The 24,183-nt window shown below is 42.0% G+C and overlaps 1 protein-coding gene and 1 long non-coding RNA gene across 2 annotated transcripts in view; one reads left to right on the forward strand and one right to left on the reverse strand.

Moving 5' to 3' along the window:
• Positions 1 to 480: 480 nt before the first annotated feature.
• Positions 481 to 24,183, forward strand: part of LOC103663639 — a 45,465-nt gene continuing 21,762 nt past the window's right edge. The window contains exon 1 of the long non-coding RNA XR_568830.2: positions 481 to 580. This is a non-coding gene — a long non-coding RNA (uncharacterized LOC103663639). The remainder of the gene's footprint in view (positions 581 to 24,183) is intronic.
• Positions 15,160 to 24,183, reverse strand: part of LOC103663638 (regulator of G protein signaling 7 binding protein) — a 100,068-nt gene continuing 91,044 nt past the window's right edge. The window contains exon 6 of the mRNA XM_040622234.1: positions 15,160 to 16,261. Within this exon, the coding sequence (XP_040478168.1) occupies positions 16,170 to 16,261 (92 nt within the window). The 3' untranslated portion in view covers positions 15,160 to 16,169. The remainder of the gene's footprint in view (positions 16,262 to 24,183) is intronic.

Genomic DNA, 24,183 nt, shown 5'->3' on the forward strand with positions numbered 1-24,183 from the left:
TCTTATTCCTCCGCGGCCATATGAACCTGCAGAAACCTACAACAACCCAGTCTTCTACAACTCAGTAAATGGTACCCGAGTTACTGAGACCAAATTTTTTCACAGCATCCTCTGTTCCTTTCCCCTTCACTTTGTATCCGATTCACAAACAAACTGACATACTTTCTGAGTATTACTACTCCCCAGCTCTCATCATCACCAACCTGATCCCGGCCACCGTTGTCCCTTACCTCAGCTATTTTTACACTCTTGTCGTTTGTCTCTCTGCACTTTTGCTGTATAGTTTGCTCTTGCACAGCAGCCAATGAATCTTCATGGATTTATATCCATGAATTCATAGCCACATGGATGTCTTTTTTTTTTTTTAAGATTTTATTTATTTATTTGACAGAGAGAGACAGCCAGCGAGAGAGGGAACACAAGGGGAGTGGGAGAGGAAGAAGCAGGCTCCCAGCGGAGGAGCCCCACATGGGGCTTGATCCCAGGACCCTGGGATCACGCCCTGAGCCTAAGGCAGATGCTTAACCGCTGATCCACCGAGGCGCCCCAACCACATGGATTTCTATCCATCCCTCAAAAGGTCAGTCTTCTTTTGTGTGAAAATCATTTTTCCTGTTTGGCTCTCTGCTTGGAAATTTCTTCCTAAAAATCTTTCATGTCTGGTTTTTATGTTGTCCTGAATTCTGCCTCATTGTCATCTCTTCAAGGAAGCCTTCCCTAATCAAGCATCTGAGGATAGAGGGAGAGGATGTACTCATGTTGTTCACTGCTGTATTCCCTCAGGCCTGACAAAGTTGTCTCTCAGTGAATATTTGTTGGAAGGAGTGAATGTTTTCTGTTGCCTTGAGTATGAGAGCGTCAGCATGTCTGTATCAACTGTAGGATAAAAGACACAAGGTGACTGTATAGCTGTGGGAAACAGATGGTTGGTTTGAGGAGAGTTTAATAAAAGAACTTATAAAGTGTGGACAGGGACAGGAAAACCACAAGAGATAGTGTGGGACCCCAGGGCTTGTAACAGTGGGGATACAATTACCACCCCCGTGGAGCAGAACCTGGAGAGAGAGCTGTATGGGAAGGGCCCTCTGTGAGGAGTTGAGACATTCAGCCAGCCCACTGGGATTCTGAAGGGACAGAATCAGGGTGATACATCACTCTGACTTTATTATCTTTTTTCTTCCCTCCTCACTCCTGCCAGAGCTCCCCTTTGGCAAAACACATTTGGAAGCCAAAGGCCAAGGGAGCCCATCGATTGGAATTCACCTGGGTCATCCTCTTGGGGCACAGAGCGGGTTGGAGAAGAATGGAGATAGATCTGGAGGGGTAAAAGGAGAATATCCAACACTCCTGCTTAGAGTTGCAAAGTAGCTCCTTTCCCCCATTAGGCAAGTTGATTCTATATATGTGCTTACTTACTGCTAACAACATAGTTTTCTTCTTAGGGTTTGCCTGTCTCTTGTGTGGTGAGCTGCTTGAAAGCAGGCAGTGCTCAGTGAGGGGTGGTATGCACAGAGTATGTGGTGAAGTTACCAAAATATCCTGTAGAATGGCAGTGCTTTCCCAGCTGATGAAATTCTCCTATCACTGGGCCGCTAAATTTGTATAGAATTTTACCACTTACAGGCCTTTTATAATAGTTCTGGAGATCAGCAGGTCCGATATTATTATCTCTATAGGGCTGACGGGTGATGGACAGAGGTCAGCAACATGTCAGACCGTGAAGCAGGTGGAGCTGAGGCTGAAACTCTTGACTTACAGTCCAGGGCTCTCTACTATAACGTGCTGCCTCCCTTAGAGGTCATTTTTGTGGCTTATGAAAATTCATCTTCTGTTTTAAAAAAATAATTCAGTGAATGATTGCATATTACCCCATTGCCACTTCGTAAATGGTACAAGGAAGTGAAGAGGAAAAGTCCCCTAAGGACTTGGAAGTAAACTTGTTCTCGAAGACTTAAACTATGGTATTAGCTCCTAAATAAATTATAGCACAGAAATATAGTGTCACCTTAAAGAGCAGAATTGTTCCCAGGTTGGCCAGACTCAGTTATGACTCACTTGAAGGTATGACCATTTATGAGGGAGGATGTATCAGTCATAAGTGAGCTTAATCATCCGTCTAAGCTTAGGAAAACCAGAGTCACAGAAGCCAAGCGTTAGCAGAGCCCAGCCATGCCTGGGGAAAGGATGCCTCTACCATCCCCCCTTCCGAAAGAAACCCCATACCCATTAGCAGTTATTCCCCATTTCCCTTTCAACCCTCTTCCCGCCCCCTTACCCTAGGCAGCTAGAAATCTATTCTTTGTGTCTCATAGACTTGCCCGTTCGGGACGTTTCACATCAATGAAGGCATACAGAATATGGTCTTTTGTGACTGGGTTCTTCCACTTTGCATATTTTTGAGGCTCATCTATGTTGTAGCCTGAGTCAGTACTTCATTCCTTTTGATTGCCACGTCACATTTCATTGTATGGCCGTACTAACTTTTATTTATCCATTTATCAGATGATTGATGCTGTTTTTCCCCCCTACTTTTTGGCTATTGTGAATAATGCTGCTGTGACTGTTTGTATACAGATTTTTGTGTGGATGTGTGTTTTCATTTCTGTTGGGTGTAGACCCGGGAGTGAAATTGTTGGGTCATATGGTAGCTCTGTTTAACTTTCTGAAGAATGGCCAGACTGTTTTCTAAAGCAGCTCCCACCATTTTACATTCCCGCCAGCAATGTCTTGGTGTTCCAGTTTCTTCACGTGCTAGCCGACATTTGTTATTTTCTCTTTTGTATTGTAACTTCAGTACAATATGGACAGGAACGGTAAGAGTAGATGTGCTTACCTGTTTCTCTTTTTCAGGCAAAAACACTTAGTCTTTCCTCATTAAGTATAATGTTAGCTGTGGCTTTTTGTAGATGTCCGTTATGTCCCTTTTGTGGAAGTGTTGCTTAATTCCTAGTTTGCTGAGAATTGTTTTGTTTTTTTTTTAAATCATGAGTTGATGTTGAATTTTATCACACGCTTCCTCCCGTCCCCCATTTATTGAGATTTTCACGTGGTTTTCGTTCTTTGGTTTCTTGATATGGGAAATAACATTGGTTCTTAAACAATGAACAAGTCATGTATTCCTGGGACAATCCCCACTTGGTCTAGCTGAATTATCTCTTTTATATATTGTTGTGTTTTGCTAGTGTTTTGTTCAATAATTCTTTTGAATTTTTATTTCAGCAGTGGATTGGAATTTTTATTAGCTCTTATTTCATTGTTCCTTTTTTCCGAATATCCTGTGCTTATTTGATGGGGCTGGAATATCTTTTTGAATTTATTTGAGTATAATTAGCACTATCTGTGTTTTCTCCAGTGTCAATGTTTTTTTTTTCTTTTAATATTTATTTATTTGTTTATTTATTTAAAAGAGTGAGCATGCGCAGGGGGAGGGGAAGGGTAAACAGGGGTGGGAGGGGCAGGAAGAGTGCACGAGCCCAGTGCAGGGTTTGATCTCACGATCCTGAGATCATGACCTGAGCTGAAATCCAGAGTCAGATGCTCAGTGGACTGAGCCACCCAGGCGCCCCCCCCCCACTGTCAATGTGTTTATTTGTTTGATGATCACCTTTCTCTTTCAAGTTATAGACTATTCCCTATGTCCAATGAACCTTGTTTGTCTGTTTGTGGTTAAGAACGTAGTAGTTAAACTGACTATGAGTGGTATCTGTTGACTAATGGCTTCATTTTAGGGTAAATGTATGAAGAGCACAGCACAGGTTTTAGCATTAGGATTTTTTGGCAGAATAGGTTTTGAACAACTTATCAAGTTGCCCTTAATCATCAGTATGCCACTTTTTGGTAGAACTGGTCACTTCCATAACTATATTCTGTTATATATCCATGAAGCACAGCTACTGTGTATTCAGTAAGCATACAGTCTTTCTTTGACTCGAGCGTGATGTTTTCTAGGCCTCTTACCTCTTATTCGAAGATGGTTTCCTGCTCTACAATAAGTCATATAATCTCAGCTCAGTAACAGACTCACCCTAGCACTACGCAGCAAAGGTAAAATATCTACTTGATCACGGTTTGAAGTATGCAATTGCACCAGTGTTCTAGAAACCCACGGGTATGTAGAAATCCCTTTCAAATCTGCGAGAAAGTCCAACACAGGAGACGTACTTTCTGATTTGAGGGAGGAGAATCAGGAAAGCTTTAAGTACAGTGGGCTGCTGAAGGAGGGGGAAGGAGCAAGCCTGGATCAGGTGTCACAGCTGGGGTTCTGAACATTTGGGGTAGCATGAATGCTGGCCCTGCTCTACCCTACAGGTGGGAGGGGAGGCACTGGCTCATGTGTGATGTTTCTACATGGGACAGCTAGCAGTTAGGGGGGCTGTGGAATTGGGTGGTCATTGATGAGAGAAAATGACAGGCTCAGGGATATCACTCAACAATTTTAAGCCAAGTGTGAGAGTCAGTGGGCCTTTGGGGAAGAATTTACAGAGGCTGTCATCTCCTGTAGCTGGAGGGCAGACATCCCTGAAAACCAGATAGACTTAATGGTAAGAGTGGCAGCCTTTCAGAGCAGGCTGAATTCTCAGTATCAGAGTTAAGGCCCTGATAGAGATGGAGATCTGGAAAGGGAACTTCTGAGTATTTTCATGTGAGCATCTTAAATCCCTAGGTTGTCCCGAACCCTCTGGGCCTGCAGACATGGCCCATTTTACCTTATAGAAGATAGAGTCCTTGTTCGCCTTTTTATAAGACAGTGCAGACCCTTCAGATGAGATAGGGGCCTTACGAGACAATGCTAGTTTTTCTCAAGATCTGCCTTCATTTCCTTTTCTGGTTGAAAAATCAATAATGAGGATCAGCTGTTCAACAGGCACGTGCTGGGCTTAGGAAGGGGGGTGATGGCTTGTACGTCAAAGGTGCTGGCTCGCGTGTGCCAGCAGAACCCAGGAGAGCATGCCCAGGAGTGGGTCCAAAACGTGGTGGCTCAGGGGTGACAGAATGTAAAAGATGAACACGAAGACGCTCTTTCGTGAGGTGGGATTTAACACTCTGGTAAAGGGCTTTGGAAGGTGGTGTAAATGTGCTGCGGTTAAGGCCCTTGGAAGCTTGAAAAAAAATGATGGGCTTCATCAAATAAGGTTGAGACACCAAAACTCTCCTGGCGCAGTAGAGAGGACAGAATTTACTGAAATAGACGCCCTATGAGACTGGAAAATCCACCAGCTGACTCTGTTCTTTGGGAGGACCCACGGACCCTTTATTTTCCAAGGCTATAAGGAATGTGCTAATGAGGGGAACGACAGCATCAATAAGGGGCTCAGTAGTGTCCTTCCTTTATAGGCCAGGCTGGTAGTTAGTTGCTGTTCTTGAGCAGGGCCGCTCATAGCAATGGGTAGGATCCTGGATTGGAGAAAGCTAGATGAGAGCACATAACCGTCATAAGCAAGGTGGGCATAATTGCTGTCATGGGCACAGAACGGCGCAAGAGAGGCTGACTTGCAGGGATCTTTGGTGATGGTCAATAATGGTGATCATGGTGTTCCTAGGGGTAAGACAAGTGGGCAGGGTATTACTTTATATATATATACTTATATAAGTAAAGTATATATATATATATATATACACTTTAATAAGTATACTTTATATATATATACTTTATATATAATATATAAAAATATATATATATGTATAATTTGAAGACATCAAGAATAGACAAGTAGAAGACTGACGTAGCCTCCCCCAAAGGAAAGTGATACTCGTTTAGTTTCCAGACCTGAGACAGCCGCACCCAAACCCATCTATGGAAGGAGGATCTGCATAGATTTTAAGACAAACCCTGCAAAACTTGCCAAGTTTATACAGTAGCGATGCTTCTAGTCCTTCTGCAAAGGGTCCTGTATCCATTCACCTAGATAACCAAACAATGGGAAAAAGAAATACCTAGATCTTTCAAGGGTCTGAGCTGACACTGCTGCTAGGGACCCAGCACTTGTCAGGGGAAATATGGGTGGAGGTAAGGTCATAAATGAAGTCGTGGCCCATATCTGCCTTACCGTGGGTCAGCCGTACCCATGGACCCATCCAGCAATCTTTTCTCTAGTTTCTAAATATACAATTTTAGGGACATACTCAGTAGTTAGCAACATTGATTTTTGGACAGACAGAAAAAAAGCTATTGTAAGTAACCAAAAACATTATCACAAATCAAAGATGATGGAAGATTCACAGGTGGTGGTTCTTACCATATCACCAGTTTGGCTTCTTCAAACACTGGATGGATCATGGCGGATGAAGAGCACGGCCACGGGCTTATCCAAGAAGCCCCATAATAGCTGCTGTGCCGATTGTGGTATCTTTACTAGAAGAGGTTCATACAGCCTCGAGAATATGTCATGAGGCTTTAACACATTCCAAAGATCTCCAGTGACTGTGCTTTATGGACAGAAAAAGTTGTAAGAAGTTCAAAGAGGATCAAGATAAGAATTTGGAAGAGCATCAAGATTCTAGACACTGTGGGTCCCCCATAGGAGTTGTTACTTTTATCTTCCCTGCAACACATTAACTATCCTTAAGTGTTCCCAGCAGAGGTTTTATGGGAGCAGGTGGAGATGAGCTCCCTAAAAGCCCCGGCTGAGTTTTATCAACAGCAAATGCATACACACTATTCAAAATTATATCAAATTGTTATGGGCTTTTATCTAACAATGAGAACACAGAAAATGGAACTCTGTGTACTTATTGTATAATATTATTACCTAGCAGCTGTGTGCATGGGTATAGCCCCATTCCACGCTCTCAGATGACCTTTTGGAACCAGACTTCTCCACCACTAGTAGACCTCACATGTCTATAGCACGCTGTGTCCCCATTGTATAATATTTGTTTTCATCATTCAGTGTTTTGGTACAGAGCGGTTAGCATGACTCTGTGTGGTCAGATGACCTTTTGGAAGCAGGCTTGTGTACCCCTAGATGACCTCACCAGGGCTCACAACAGCATAGTCCAATCCTATTGATCTGAGAGTTCTTTCTAGAGAACATCACATTTGCCCACCAAGTTGATGACATCATGTTACCTGGACATAGCATGAAATGGCGAGTACTCTGAAAGCCTTGGTAAGAGCCCCAAACCCCAGAGGATGGGAGATAACCTTTACAGAGATGAAGGGGCCTGCCACGCCAGTGCAGTTTCTAGGAGTCGAGTGATTTGGGAAATGCTGCAACATGTCCTCCAAAGCAAAAACAAGTTTTTGTCCCTTGCATCTCCTCCCACTACGATAGAAACATGAAGTGTGGGCAGCCTCTTTAGGTTTGGGCTGCAGCCTATTCCACACGTGGGGTAAAGTTCTGGCTTACCTTTGGGCAATAATAGCAGTACTAGGTTTACGCTGGTCCCAGAGCACGAAGGGCCTCTGCAGCAGGTTTAGGCTTTAGCACAAGTAATCCCTCGGGTCACATCATCTGGCAGACGCCATGGTACTAGAGGTATCTGGGTATAAGAGGACAAAGGATAGATGGACCCTCTGGCAAACTCCAATAAGAGAGCCCTAACATAGCACAGACCCTTGGAATTCTAGAGCAAAGCCATATTTTCTGCCGCAGAGAAAGATAGACATTCAAACAGCTCCTGGCGGAAACGGAAGCTGTCAATGGGTCCAACAGCACTGGCTTTGTGGTTGACAGAATAACGGGCCCCCAAAGATGTCCACACCCTAAGCCCCAAAACCTGTAAATATGTTACTTGGCAAGAAGGAGTTTGCAGGTATGATTGTGTTAAGACTCTTTAAATGGGACAATTATCCTGGATTATCTGGGCAAGCCCAAGAAAACAAATTTATAATTGCTGTTGAATATACAGCCTCTTGGCAATAGAGACTGACTCTGTGCCCTCCAGATAATACCATTCCTTCGGGAGAACGAACTGGCAGCTGGTGACAAGTCGAGACTACGTCCATCCTGACCAGGACTTCCGTACTTTCCGGACAGGAGTTTGCCATTGTTGTCTGCAGTGCTTCCGCCAGCGCCGATGTTCATGACTCCAAAAGTGTCTGACCTACCGACGTGGGGTGCTGTATAACATGGACTAAGATCAAGGGCCCCACTTCTTAGCAAACCACGTGCATCAGTGAAGACACGACTGTGGGATCCGCTGTTCCTACACATCGTCCACCAAGCAGAAACTGCCACCCCGATGGAGTGGTGACGTGGCCTCTTAAAGGAGAGGATGTCTTATAGCCTTGGCACGGTGTAACCTACGCGATGCCCTCCACTCCTTACATCAATCTGTGGTCAGTCTATGGTGCTCAAGTCATGGGTCCAAAAATCAAGGGGTGAGAGTAAGAGTGGCTGTAGCGATCCACTGAGGAATTTGTGCTTTCCATCCAGGGGTCTAGAATCTGTGTGTCTAGAGGTCCCGAGTTGTAGAGGGGGAAAATAAGAGTCACACTAAGCTTTAAGCTACCGCTGCTACGTGGTGACTTTAGATTCCTAAGGCCAGAAAACGAGTAGGCAAATGTAAGAGTTACCACAATGGCAGAGTTATCAGCTCTGATCATCGTCACAGGGAGAGTTACTGCAGTGTGATGAGGGCACAGAGGATTATGTTTGGCACTCATACGACCCACCTCTTGGTAGGCCCGGGCTTACCTGTAAATGGGCAAGTACAGCAGCTACAGTGTACTAAGCGCAGGGTAACCAGGGTCTCAGACCGCTTGGGGGTGAGGGTCTGGATCATTTTACCAGGCGGCTCAGAAGTGCCTGACTAGCACCGAGGGAATGTAGCATGGGTTAAGAGGAAGCTGTGGTTCATCCCACTGTCCCTCTTTTTGTAGAGTGAGTTGTGATAACAGAATCCAGAAGAAGCTGCACCTGGGTGGAGTGAATCAATGTGAGAAGCAAGTGGGTCGGAGCAGTGCCAGGGGTGAACTGTAGGAGGCGCTGTGGCCCCTGCCCAGCTGTGGGTAACTGAGCCGCAGCATCCGTCCCTCGCTCCCTGTGAATGTTGGTTGCTAATGACAATGTGCACTTGTTTTTTTTACACCTAGTTTTTATTCATTCAACATTCTAATGGTTTTGTTCTTTCGTCTGGTTAGATATAGCTATAATGGAGTTCATTTCTTTTTTGCTGCTTCGTAGTATTTGGTGTTCTCAAGATAGCACAATTTACTTTTCTATTCTTCTGTAGATGGATCTTTGAATTGTTAGTGGGTTTCGGTTATTATAAATAATGCCACCATGGGCATTCTTTTACCTGTCTTTGAGTGTACGCGTACATATCTGTCGTGTTGCTACCTAGGAATGAAAGTATGGGGTCACAAGGTACGCATAAGAGCTATGATAGTAGGTGATGTCAAACTGTCGTCCAGAGTAGTTTGTGTCCTGTTAGGAAGTATTTCACAACTCTGTGGGCAGGAGGATATTTTCCTATATTATCTTCTGGAAGCTTTATTGCTTTCCTTTTGCCTTTAAATCAATAATCAACTTGGAATGAGGTAAAGGTGAAGTTTAATTGCTTTCCCTATGAAAATCAGTTGACCATTTGATTTAAAAAGACTATTTATTTAAAAGAGTCCTCTTTGTCCACTGTTCTGCAACTCTGTATCATGTAGTGTTTCATTGGTCGGATTTTTCTCACGAAAGAGCTTTGGTTCTAAGCAAGTAATTGAACATTGAACAGTTATGTGGTTGACCCTTCTGTGGTATTAACATTATCATCTCCACTTTCCTAAGGAAACTGAAGCTTACAGAAGTTAATTAATTTAGTGAGTGGGTTCTCCTGAACTAAGATTCCCATTATTAATGCCTTAAATGAAATAGAAGTTATTAATTAATTAATTAATTAACCAGATCACAGTGTGGAGATAGGTGAACCAGGTCTGCTAAGGCACTTTGCTGTCATCATGTGGTGTCCACTTCTGGATCCAAGACTCTTGTCTCAGCTCCCACTCACAGGTTCTCATTGCAGCTTGGTGGGAAGAGAAGGTGAGCATGGAAATGTATGCTCCTTATTTTAGGGATGTTACTTGGAAATGACACGATTCTTCTTGGATCCTGGTGGCCAACATTCCCTTATGTAACCACATCCCAAACCAGGAGAGCCTGAGAGAATGGAGTCTTTAATTGAGGTGGCCAGCATCTTGCCAAAATTTGGCATCTGTGTTTCTAAAGGGAAGAAGGAGAGAATGGAGATGGGAACTGCTAGCCATGGTTGTATACTTGCTTGCGGCACATCGGAGAGCCAGACAAAAGCCTGTGTGTCTCCCCGCTCTACTGTACAGCCCTCGGCAACCAGCCGGACCGCATCCATTCACCTCCTGGAAAACCTTGAGGATAACTTCCTCTCAGAACTGAATTCCTGGATGTCTCTCCAGACATGTATAGAATTCCTTTTACCAGGAAACAAGCTTCTTTAACTTAGTGTTTTTTCGGTTTGTTTTTATTTTTTTCCGTTGGTCACAGCTATCAGGAGAACTGAGTTAAATTTAGAGACTCCCTGCTATTGTCAGGGAAAATGTTTCCAAAGCCTGCTTTAATCCTTCCACTAGTGACTTTGCCTTCACTTAATTCATTCTTTCTCTCTTCCCTTCTTCCCCCTACATCCCCTTTGTCTGGCTTGCTATTCTGTCTTCCCAAAGTGATGGGGGCCTGGTGTTTCCTCTCCCTATCCCCACAGCCCACACAGTGACGAGGAGGACTAAGTCCAGGGGGTTGGTGGGCAGGATGAGAGCAAGTGGGGTCACAATGTCTCACTTGTTCATTTTTTTAAAACTTTTATTATTAGTTTTTATTACACAAGGAATACATATTCATTGTAGAAAAATTAGAAAACACAGAAAAGCAAAAAGAAAAATAATCACCCATAATCCCACTACCCATAAATAACTACTATTAACATTTTAGTGTATGTCCTTCTAGCTTCTTATGCATATATATACATACATAGATATATTTATATATAATTTTCTTTTTTACAAATATTGTGTCATACTATACATACTGTTTTATAACGTGTTTTTTCATTTAAGATATATCGTGAACATTGTTGTTTATTCCCTGAAAAAATTATACAGATACTACATGCTCATTGTGGAAAAACCAGAAATTACAGATATGCAAAAAGAAAATAGAGTTGCTCCAAATCTCACCTCCCAGAGATAGATGCTGTTAACATTTTAGCAAATATCCTTTCGGATGCTGTAACGCACACATGTATATGTATACTTTTTAAATGGAAACATACTATATTCTTCTGTAACTTCCTTTTTCATTTAACAATATAGCTGTTTATTTCCATGACTATACATTTAGTGCTTACTCTTAATTGGTGCACAGTCTTCCATTGAAAGGATATACCATATTAAACCAACCCTATATTGTAGGCTTACTTATATTTTTTTCCATTCCTCCAAATAATGCTCCTATAAACATCCTTTTTTTAAATGTTTTTTGAATAATGAATGAATGTATCTTAGTTCATTTTTCTTGGCTTTTGTTGAGGAGAATTTCCCTAAAGTGGAAGTATTTGGCATAAAAAATATATTGCCCAAATATTTTCCAGAAAGATCAGATCAATTTACACCCTTGTTGACTCTGTGAGAGAATGTTCATTTCCATATGTCCTGTCCCTGGGAACTATAATTCTTTATACCCTTTGTCTTTCTGATACATAAAAAGGAATATATTGTAATAATTTGCATTTTTGATTACTAGTTAAATATTTTCATATTTATTATTAGTTCATTAATTTATGGTACACTGCCAGTTTGTGTCCTTGGCTCAATTTTCTACTGGAAAGTTTGATTCTTTTTGATGATAAAATGTAATTTATTCATGCATTCATTATTCACTCACACAATAAATATGTTTTCAGTATTTGCTTTGTGTCTAGCACTGTGTTAAGTATTGAGGATATAACAGTAAGCGAAAAAGACATGGCTGCTGCTTTCTTGAACTTTCAGTTTAGTGAAGATAAACAGACAAACTTTTCAAAATAATTTGAAAAGTGCAATGGGGAAACAATGAAATGGGAACACTTGGTTGGGAAGGTTGTACATCATAGAAACTTCCCAAGGGTAATGGAGTTTGCTCTTGATATATATTAGAGATCTATGCTCTTTGTTGCATATATTTCAAATTTTGTTTTCTCTTAATTTGGTTTGTTATTTTTTACCGTATAAGAGTTCCGTATTTTTAATTGGTCAAATCTATCCATCTTTTTCTATTTGGTTTCTTCCTTTGTTGTCCTGCTTAGAAACGCTTTTTTTTCCATAGCAAAATTACGTAAATATTTGTTAATATTGCCTGCTAGTCCTTTTATATGCTTATGTGCTTTAACATCTAAATCTTAACTTCACCTAGAATTTATTTTGACGGAAATTGTGAGGTATAGATCTAGTATTTTCCCCCATACATGGCCAACCAGTCATCCCAAATTATTTAGTAATCTAACTTTTTTCACAGATTTGAAATACCATCTTTATAATGCATTCAATTCTTCTGTGTTCTTGGGTTTATTTCTGATCTTTCTATTTAATTATAATGATTTATTATGGGCCAATAACATCCCTGGTTTTTCTCATCCTGTCTATAGTTATCTGCAAGCTGAGCATTTTGCATTTGGTGATGTCCTAGAATACAAAGAAATGATACACAGTGCTTAGGTGTATGCGTGTGGCATGGGAAGTTAGTCTGGATGATATTCTCCACCCTTTCAACTTTGAGACTTCCAGAATCTGAATTCCATATGGGACATTGTTAATCTGGCCCGTTGTTTGCTGTCTAAAATAAATGAGATGCTTTTATGCTCTCTGCATTTATTTTCCCTTCTTTTTCTAAAGCTCAGCGTTCGGTAGGTGGCAGTATTGCCATACAGTAAGTATCCAACGGTTAGAGGAGCACCGAGGAACAAACTCATCCGGCAGGATTTTAGAATTTCCCTAAGAACTTTCATTAGAGGAGGCATCAGGGCTGTGCTACTTCTAAAGTCTTCTTTGCACCCTTGAACAATGGCTCAACCAGAAGTTTGCAGTCGATCTGCTCCTGGAGGCGTGCAAAACATGGGTGGGCAGATACTTTAAAGTGATACCTCGGCCTTGTGGGCATCGCCCGCACTTTACCTACAAGTGCCTTTGGCCCCAGCCACTGACTGACTTACAGCCTGGAAATGTGATTTTAAGCAATATGATTGTGGTGGGATTCAGGTGGCTTTTATTTTCTTTATACTTGATGGTATGTTTCTGGTTTCCCACCAAGAACATATATTGCCTCTGTAATCTGAAGAAAAGAAATGAATCAACACGGGCTATTAAAATTATGGTGGTAAAATGGGTGAGGGTGTGCCAGAAAAAGTTGACATCCTCTTCCAGTTTCAGCATGTGAGTACATGCAACGGAATGGGTTCAGTGTCCTCACCTTACCCCTAGAGATCAGCTCAGTATTATTGCTAATCTGAAAGCGAATTACCAGCAGGAGGCCGAGGCAGTAGACTTCTATCTCATGGACGACACCTGAGAAAGTCCTTTGGTAGGTGAGAGGAGAGTGGGGTCAGCTCCTGAAGAGATGCGTTGGCATATCTAATGGGAGATGGTGAGCTGTCTATTGCCATTATGAGCCAGTGTAGGTCATCACGACTCGGAGCACTAAATTTAATTTTAGGACCTGCTAGTGAAAGGAGACCTATAAATCTTGGAGTGTGTCCACAGGAACTACAAAACCAATCAAAGTCTGGGAAACAGGCACTATGAATAAAAGATAAGGTGGCTGAATTTATTTACCTTAGCTATGGAAAGCCTAGCTGGGGAATTAGACAAATTCCCATCTCCATGAATAGCGACTATAGCCCTCCCAGACCTGGAGGTGAGACCTGAATTTATTAACAGTCTTCAGTTGTACAAAGGACAATGGCACAGGAGGTAAGTATTCCTTTCATACCGAGACTAAGGCGAGAGTGAGCACAAGTTAACCAAGCAGAAGTGATTCGGGTCAAGCATTTAGAGGAACGTGCTGAACACCAAGGCTGGGCGTATCGGTTAATAACTTGGCATGAACTAATAGGAACCAGATTGAAGCTAAGGGTTCGGTATAGTGGAAAGGTGGGTGAGGGCAAAGACGGGAGCCAAGAGCGGGCCCAACTGGGCTATTTTATAATTTCTAAAACAATGGACCTTAAATGATTAAATGAATTAACCACAGGGGATAAAAATGAACCATATTCAAAAAAGATATTAAACTTTAGTCAAACCTGCTTTATGAAATCAGGGTTTGCAGACCAGATATATCTGGGCGTGGGTACCTACTTTGCAAGGGGATGTTCATTCTAAGAGTCTCTAAATAGCATATTCCAACAACTGTTTTACAAATATTTGATTAAGAAAGTTGTGATTTTCTCGTGTAACTTCCAAGGATACCTCTTTATCTGAGGTCAGGTGTACCTATAACCATGTGTTAATTACCAGTTCATTGGAACACAACTCTGGACTCCAAGAATAAGGCCAAAAACCAGCTAGTATGATCTAAATAGAGACTGCATAGCCTTTTGAGATCTCTCCCAATCCTCTCATCCTTTTGTTTTCAATCACAAAAGCTAGAAGACAATTCCAAGTATAATTTTCACAACATCAGATACTAGGTTGAACCGTATGAAATTGCCATTTTTGTGGGTCAAAACAGTCAAATATCAGCAGTTTCATATAGGTCAATCTAATACAAGATTTATTCTAGTAGTTCCTATCCAGCTACCTTCATCTTCACTAAAGCTAACAGCTTAAGTATATTTAGTTGTTGTGTCAAAATATTGGACATATAAATGCCTGTGTACATAAGTACTGAGAAAGTACAGGGTCGGGATTAAAGATGCATCTTGGATAAACCACTGAGAGGAATCTAGCTCATCCTTTTTTGGACTAGACACCTGTGCCTCTTGTGTGACTTTAGGATTTCTAAGATTTTGGAAAGCAAGAGAAGAAGTCCAAAGGCCTGATCTCTCAACCCAAGGGAAATTCTGTTTGGGTAACGGGCCAAGGAAGAACAGGGGAAAATACAACAAAATTTGTACCATGTTACAGGTTTCGTGAGGAAGATCATAACAGAGCTATGAGCAGAAAAAGCGTGTGGCTTCCTCCTTTCTAAAATATAGTATTGCTTAATGTGTCCTGCTTTCAAGATTCTAAGCATAAGACAAGACACCAAGTACACATTGGAAAAGTCATATCTGCATAGTCATCTAAAATGAGACAAGCTTAGCTTAACTAAAAAGATTTTATTAACGTAAAATGTTAAATATTTTTACGATCTGAGCTAATTCCAGCATGCCCTATAAGATTTAACACTATGCTGATGTGCAGACATCATGCTTCAGATTTTAATTAGAACAAAATGTGATAATATTCAATTTTACATTTGAGGGTAATTGTATATGTTACTACACCGTTTTCTAACTGGATTACTTCATTCTCCAAGAAGCTGAAAAAGACACCATTGGATCAAAGGAAATTAGTTGCCCATGTGCATTGTACGAAGGTATTAGGATTATTGTGTATTTACAAAATTTAAATACGTTTCATATATGGTTTTTGTTGCATTATAAATTAAGATATCTTTATGTAGAAGCTCTTGGATTCTGACAGAATGGAAGACTAAATGTAAATGGGTGCAGACAAAGCAATAGGTGAGGTGGTATATGTTCGATTATAATATTATTTCTAATAATATTAATAGATTGGATTTTTGAACACAGTTTTGTAGTTTTAGATAGATTTCTATGTTTAGAGACTTTCATATATGGTAAATTGTTCACATGAGATCAGCAAGAGCTAAAGATATACTATTATACATGAAATAATTTTTCTCTGTATAATACATTTAAAAAAACCTTTAAATAATTTAAAAACCATAATTCTAGCATCTGTCATGGTATGGTTTGGAGCAGACATGCACAATGTCAGCTTTAAAAATCCTTTTAAAAACAGCCTGCTTTTTGAATCTTTTTTTTCTCCCTCTTGACAGCAGCTGCTTTCAAATGTAAAATCATTTAAAAGGGCAGGGGGAGGCGAATAAAAGTAATAAGGAAGCTTAGAAAACATAGTCAAAACCCAGTAGTTGTGGTTCAGCTGTCTGGAGGTCCTCAGGTTCTGCGATATTTTCAGGTCTTCGCAATGGTGGGTTTCCAGGAGGAATTTCCTAGCTTGAGACCAGACAACACAGCCCAAAGAACCTTCTCTTCCGTCTTCTAACCAGGGGGTAGGGAGTTAGATTTAGAAGGCTGCTGTCATCTGTGATGGGACAGAATGTACATATGAGTGAATTACAGACAAAATAACCTGGGTTTTATGAATTGGCTTTAAAAATCCCTCATCTTTTCAATCAAGGTTTCTTGACTTCAGCACTACTGGCCATTTGGGACCAGATCATTCTTTGCTGTTGGGGCTGTCCCGAGCACTGTAGCGTATTAGCAGCTTCCCTGGCCCTGTCTACTCACTAGATGCCAGTGACAGTGCGCCACCAGTTGTGACGACCAAAAACGTCCCCAGATAGCGGCAGAATGTTCTTTTTTGGGTGGTGATGGGGGTGGGGGGGTGGGCACGTAGCCTGCAGTTGAGAACCATGGCTTAGAATTAAATGTAAGCTGCTTGGAGGCGCTCTTTCAGTTGGGGGATGTGTAACTTTTTAGAAAAAGCCCCTGTTTTGGAGTAAGGCCGGCCTCTTTTCTAAACTCACCTCTGCTATTTCCTAGCTCTGTGACTTTGAACATGTAACTGGAAGCTTCAGTTTTCCTGTATGTAAAATAGAGTTTAATAATACTTACCGTAGATAAAGATTATGGGAAATAATCTATGAGAAGCAGGAAGCTTGGCTGGTGTCCTACGTGCCTAGCACAGAGGAAGTGCTCAATAAATACAGCTACTATTAACTATTTTCCTTTACAGAGGACCATTGTCTTGCTTCCACTTACCTACTTTATGCCTCAGGAAGAAGTTTCTCAACTGTTCCTTGTTGAGTCTTTGCCTAGCGATTTCTAGAGATTTCTATACACAAGGGCATTCTAAGATTGCCAGCTGTTGAATTTGTAAGTTTTGGGTTAAAATTTTTAGCACGATGACAAGGAGAGGAAGAAATAAACTAGTAAACCAAATTCAGTTTAGGGAGCTGGGTTTTAAAAAAATAGCGCAGCCCAAAAGAGAGGTTGGATAGAAAAAGCCTTGTTGTAGCAGAACCGGCAGTCTGGTCCCAGAGGCTGGAAGAGGGACCACACAGACATGATCTGGAAATTACCACTTGGCGGGGGGAGTACTAGGTCATGATCAAACTGGAGAGAGGGGCCACAAAATAGTTGGCTGGCTCTGATAACTGTTACGCACCTAGGCGTTTGCCAGCCCAGAGCAGAGCTAAGGGGCTCCCTCCTTTCCCCATCCTAACCTGGTGGATATAGGACCTTGGGAAAGAGCCCCGAATCAGGAATTGCACGAAGGGGCGATAAAGTGAGAGATGTGCGCCACTTCAAGAAAACCAGTTTGTGGATGAGGGTGGGTTTTCTTGATTACTGAGCCTAGACAGCTCAGTAAACTATCAAGAACAAACACAAATTCTGGTTTCCCAGTCCTCTTACGTCATTTGCGTCACCCAAGTGTCTGGGCTTTTCCTCGCCTTCCCCAAAGGCTGCCATGTGTCATACTTATTTGTAAATTAGCCTCACTCACCAAGTGGACAGTGTTCCTTGGAATGGTGCCCTGTGCTATACATTTAGATAGAACCAGAGTAGCAAGTCAGAGCCGGGGAAGAAAGCAGGCGCCCCGGCCGAGCACATCAAATTAATCAAACACAGTGCACTCTCCCGGTCTCACAGACTAGTACTCGCTCTTAAGATTCATATCCCGTGAATGTGCAGAAAAAGAGGATGCTCTTTGTCCTTCCTGTGGTGAAAAGCTTTTCACTATACTCTGGATGTCAACATTTTTGAGACTAAAAATAGGACCTCTCTGTTTTATACTTAAACTTGCCCCAAATAGTTAAGATTCAGAAAGCAAAGTCAAACACTATATGGGAGCCTCATTTCTCAGGAGAATCTCTCAGAGATGAATCATGGTCTGTTTGGAACAGGAAGAAATGATAACTCACTTTCTCATCGGTTTTAGGACCCTTACTAACCGCCAAATGACGAATGAACTTAACCTAACTGGATATGGCCAAGAGCAGACTCTGAAGAGTAAAGAATTTCATCTTTTGGTATTTCTTGGGATACTGACTGTACTTCCCGAAACACAAGTTCCCCAGGAATTCGGTGGTTCCTTGAACAGAATCACAAAAACGGTGGTGATATTTATAGGGAGGAAAAATCTCTCTATTTCCATTGAAGATTTGGAAGGTCTGTTTCCTGAATGTCCATATATCCTTCCCTTTCTCCAAACATTTAAGAGATTTGGGGAATGACCCAATGGGTATTTATATATTGTAAAATGCAATGCTGATGTGTATTGTTCCCACTGCGTGAGGACATGTCTCCTACAATTTGTATTTACAAAGAAACCGTATATGTGTATGCTGTGGTATGTGTATGCTCTTGTGGGATGTGTGCTCCCATGTTCTCTTTTTTTACGTATGAAAAGCACACAGGTATTATACGCAGTTATTATGGGATTTGTATCAAGACTGACTCATATCTGTGCATTCATTACAGTGAATCAAAAAACCTTTTGTGCTATTGAAATTCTCCTCACTCAGCCTTCTTTTCATATCTACCTATCTATGTATAGCTAAGTAGATATACACATATACATTCACTTGAGTGCTACACACACAGACACACACACACACACACACACACGCACGCACACAGCCGTCACATGAATAGGAAGTGTTAGAATCGATGAGAAGGTGCTCAGATGTTAAGCAAATGACGGGCTGCCTATTAAGGATGACTGCTGGTTTGGGGCATCTCTGTTGAGCATTTGTGACACCTTCGCCTAGCCCAGAGCTTGTCTGATCATCACCTAGGGTTGAGGTGACACAAAAGCTCAAAAATTCTTGGCAGAAATTCAGAGCAGCTTTCTACACCCTAGGAAGCTGACACCAGCAGTAAATGCTGAAATTCACCAGCAGTGAGTATGCCTGGAATGGTTTGGAGTGAATTCAACTCCAAGGAAAGATGTCTTTCCACATTGATTGAAATCCTGTCTCTGAAATTTTGGGCTGCCAAAAGACTGTGAACAAAATGGAATGTTTCCCCGACTCGTTCTCAGCTTTCTGGGCTAATCCACCTGACCTTGCTGGGGAACCTTTGATTTTTATGGTGAACGTTTGAGACTTTTATAGCATCTTTTCTCTGAAGTGCATGCTCTGAGACAGCTGTAACCAAGGACAGTTTTAGATGTGAAAATGAAAAGTGGAGAAAGGAAAAGGGAGGGAGGAAAGCAGAGGAGAAAGCGAAAGGAAAGGAGAATACACAATTCAGCCATCAGCAAGTTCAAATCTTGGTCATTTGAAGCTTAATTCCTGGATACTACTGAAGCCAAGGATACCAGAATCCCCTAAGGCACAATGAGACCATTTGTCTGTTGCTCAAATTTCTTTTGCTAATACAAGATTTCTTATATGGATGATATGTTAAGAAACAGAAGGACATAAAAGTAAGAAGTTTTCAAATAATCAACTGAGCATTTCAATTTCAAGCTATGTTCTCAGAATCAGGAGAAGTGCTATGTTCTCAGAATCAGGAGAATGTAACTGTAGTTGCAAATTTCTCTTCCAGAAAAAAAAAAAAAAGAGACCTTCAGCTAACCCAGTGGTTCTCAAACATTAGCTGCATTGAACATCATCTGAGGGCGTGTTAAAGTACAGATCGCTGGCCCTCCCTCTGGAGTTTCTGAATCAATAGGTCTGGAGTGGGGCCGGAGTATTTAGATTGCTTACAAGTTCCCAGAAATGTTGATGTTGCTGGTCCTGAGGCTGCACTCTGAGAAGCCCTGCATTAATCAAAGGCCTGCTAAGTGCAGGCTCCATGTTGGGTGCCAGCGATGATACTTGATGGATCCTAATACAAAGGTGGTTTTGGTCTCAAGAATGTTTGCTTGAGTAACTAGGAAGCTTCATTAAAATGCCATAAGAGAGATACAGATACAATGCTATGAGAATTCCAAAGAGGGGAATTACTCCCAAGTGGAGAAGGAAGAAGATAATTGTGGAAAATCATGGAGGTCTTGGTATTCATGCTAGGTCACAAGGGATGAGGAGAACTTGTACATTTGATGAAGGAGGAGAGGGGCTCTCAGGATGGAGAGAACAGTGTGAACAAAGTCATGGAGGTCAGAGGCAACTTGAATTTGGGTCCAAGTAAACAGTCCAGTCCAGAATGAAGGGTGGACTGAAAGGTGCATGAAGGAGGGAATAGTACAAAACAGAAATACATAGAATTCCCTAAATAGGACTGTGCCTTCTCTTGCCTCTCTGGCTTTACGCATGCCATTCCTTTTTCCAGAAAAGTCCTCCCTTCTTAGACAAATGCCAGTGCCTCCAAGATTAGCTTGCAACTTTCTTTGATTTATTTCATAATGTTTTTCTGATTTTCTTCTCAGTCCCCTTTGTAAACTTCAGTTCTTTCCCCTCAAAACTTAAACTGTGGTATTCCAGGCTCTGCTGTATGCACACTCTCCTTGGGTGGTGTCAACCATTCTGAAGGCTTCAATTACCATGATGCCGATGATGGTTAAATATGTATTTCCAGCCTCCCAGCTCACACGTCTCACCTCAGCATACGACCTGCTGTTTACCACCGAGTATCATTCCTGGAGCTCCTCCATCTCCACAACTTCAATCGTCTTCTATCTCTACTGCTCCTCCTCTGTTCTCTCTGACTTAGTGAACAGACACCAGCATTCACCCTGCTCTCCAACTTGGAACCTGGGTTTCATCCTTGTTTCTGCCTTTTCTCTCATGTAGCCCATCCAGTTGTTCATATCCTCTTCTCCGACCTCCTGGCTTTAGGTCAGACCTTAAGCATTTCTCACCTGGATTATTGCATCTGCCTCCTAACTGAATCCCTCCAATGGCTTCAGGATAAAGTCCCAACCTCTTAACATGAATTATAGGCATTTTAATGATATAGGCCCACCTACTTTTTTAGTCTTCCTTGCCTGTTTTCTAACCACTTTCCCAACTAATGAAGTGCTTGTAGTTCATCGAAATGCCCTGTCCTCCCATCTCCTCATATACCTTCAATATCCAGAATCTTTTGCCTAGATGCTCTTTTTTCCCTCCACCTCTTTTTTCTTTTCTTTTTTCCATCTCTTTCTTTGACTAACTCTGATTCATCCTCAGAAATCTGAGCTCACTTTCCAAAAAGCAATTCTCAATACCAGCAACCCTCTCCCCCATCCCACACCCCAACCCTTGCAACTCACATTGGGCTAGGTGAGAATCCAATATACCCTTGTAGTGACCTGTGTCTAGCTATTATGGTCCTGTTACATTCTAAGCACTAGTTTTTTTGTCCAATAGAGTGTGTGTGTGTGTGTGTGTGTGTGTGTGTGTGTCAGTTGTTTCTAGAATTCACATGCCCTACCCCAAAAACATGATCCCAATCTCTATGAGGGGAAGCCTGTCATTTGGGAAGGCTTTCCAGGTGATTCTCATCCAGCCTGTTCTGTTGAGATAGAGAACCTCTAGAGGGAAAGATCTTCTCAGCCCCTGACACAGAACTTGGCACATTATAGGTTACCATCACATGTTAGAGGATGGCAGGGACACCAGATGCTAGGGTAAAATGTCTGTTCTTCCTCTAGTAGACGATGAGTAGGAATGTAACATTTGTGAGTAGGGGCTGAACATAGACTAATGCATTAAGAAAGTGATGTGTGATCAGTGAGGTGTGAATTAATTGGAGGAGAGAGAGGAAGTACATATGGCATACTGAATCCTGGATGGAAAGTTGCAGAGATTATAGAGAATATGGGGCTGCCGGAGTAAAAACCACCCAGAGTAATGTTCAGAGTAACACCAGACTGAAGCACACGAAGTCTTTATAGGAGGCCCTGGCGAAAGGACCTAAAAGATCATCTCTAGGCTACCGGGGGGCATAACTGCCTTCTGTTCTTCAGCCAGATATCAAACACTGCTGCATGACATGGCTTGAGTGGATATGGGGGCTCCAGACTGGAGTGCACTGAGAGTATGAATCTGGGGGAACTGTTCCTAGATCCACTTTAGTCTGGAGTAGCACTGTCCCCAGGAGGGGGACCTGTTCTAGAACAGATTCAATTCCCTATGGATCCACCTCAGACTGATTCTAATGCCTGGTATCAACGAATTCTAGGCAAGAGTGAACATACAAACACACCCCACAGCATTCATTAAGTCAGAATTCTGGAAAAGGTGAAACTGTCTTTCAGGCTTAATTTATTTCTGCCAACTTGTTTTGTTTGATTACAACACACGTTTAGAAGATGCTTGCCCTTCACTTTCCAGTCTCCTTTTAGCCTTTGTCAGTAACCTTGCAGGCTCTCCACAGGTGGTTCCATTTGTAATCCATTTGACACAGCAAGACTATCATAATTAATGAAGCTCCCTACAGCACTGCCAGTGACCCAGAATGTAGGACAGGAGAGGCGCTGAAGCAGTGGAAAGAACAGTGGGCTGAGAGCCAGGAGACCTGGACATGGTCAGGAGCCTGCTGAGGGGCTGCCGTAGAAAGAGGGCAGCTCGCTTTTCTTTCGTGCCTCTCTTTGTCTCCAGCCTTAAACTGGAAGGATGAGGAAGAAAAGGCACTGTCTCAAACGAGGCCATAATTCCTAAGCATTAAAATTCCTGCTCTTGGCTCCCTTCCTTTATTTGTCACTGAAAATCACTGTACAACAAACTGTTGTTGAGTCCAGTTTTGATTGTGGTAGGAAGGGGGGAAGATACGGCTGAATCTTTAAATGCTAAAATAAACATGGAAGTTTCTGAGGTGAGGACTAGGGTGGAGCCTGGAGAACACACGCATCTAAGCGCTTCCAGGGGCGGTTCCCCCAGTGCCCGCCTGGCAGGATTTTCACTTGGTCAGGGTTTGAGGTAGGAACAAAGGGAACCAGGCGTGGTATCTTTCCCCTTTTTTCCCTCTCTGCTTCAAAACACATGTAAATGGAATAAAAAGAGAAAGGAAGTAAGAAGCCAGAAAAAAACCAGATGGCTTTCTATAATGGTTTTCATCCAGTTACAAAGATGTTTTGACAATAAGGTCCTAGAGAAAAGAACTGGGATATATTTTTCCACATTTCACCCCACACCATTTCTTGGATATGTTCACCAACACCCATAGAATAAACAGATCAGCTGCAAAAGAATTCCAGGAAGGTCATGGGAAAGCTCTTATGGTCTAGCTTGGTATACAGAGTCAAACAGAGCAATCTGGCTGATTTGTTCATTAAAATGGTGCCATATGCAATCCCTAAAAAATGTTCTCTGTAGGACCCGAGAGACCTGCTCTCCTTCCCTCAGGCTTTCTCAGACTCTCCGGTTCAGATTCACATCCCACTGTCTTCACTGGTCAGCTCCTAGAGACATCATGCTATGATCCCCATGAAACCCACAAAGAACCGAGATGTGGCATCTCATGCTGAGGGTCCCATTTTCCCCCTAACTGAAGAAACCTGAATTTATCTGAATCGAAGCCTTCACCTCAATTTGTTTTATTATTATTCAAAATCCTACTGCCTCATTCCCTCCCGAACAGGTCCTTGAATCTCCTAGCTTTTTCCTTTTCTTGCTCTACACAGATATAGGGTTTAAATCCCGAGTATCAGTTATTTGGATTATTCCCTTTTCACTCATGTTTTTACTCACCGTATCAATCATTTATTACTATTATTATATTTTGAAAATGTATTTAAAATCCTACTTTTTTCTGGTTATAAGAGGAATACAAAGTCACACAAAATAGTTCTACCCTTTATGATTATAAAAATGTCCCAAGAAAATAAACTGAAGTTTCTGTTTTTCCATTAGTGCATGTTTCCAGAACCATTGGATGTATTTTCATGAAACGTGGAGGGGACGTTTTGGATGGTTTGATTTAGACTAGAAACTAGACGGCACACGTGCCATTCACTCTGCGGGCCCTGGCAGGCGTGCTCCTGGGCAGCTGACGATGAGGTACAGCGAGAGGCCTCCATGCTCCTGATGGGGGACCTTGCCAAACAGATAAAGAAACTGAGAACAGTTTCAG

This window comes from Ursus maritimus, unplaced genomic scaffold, assembly GCF_017311325.1.
Source record: "Ursus maritimus isolate PB19 unplaced genomic scaffold, ASM1731132v1 scaffold_5, whole genome shotgun sequence".
Lineage (NCBI taxonomy): Eukaryota > Metazoa > Chordata > Mammalia > Carnivora > Ursidae > Ursus > Ursus maritimus.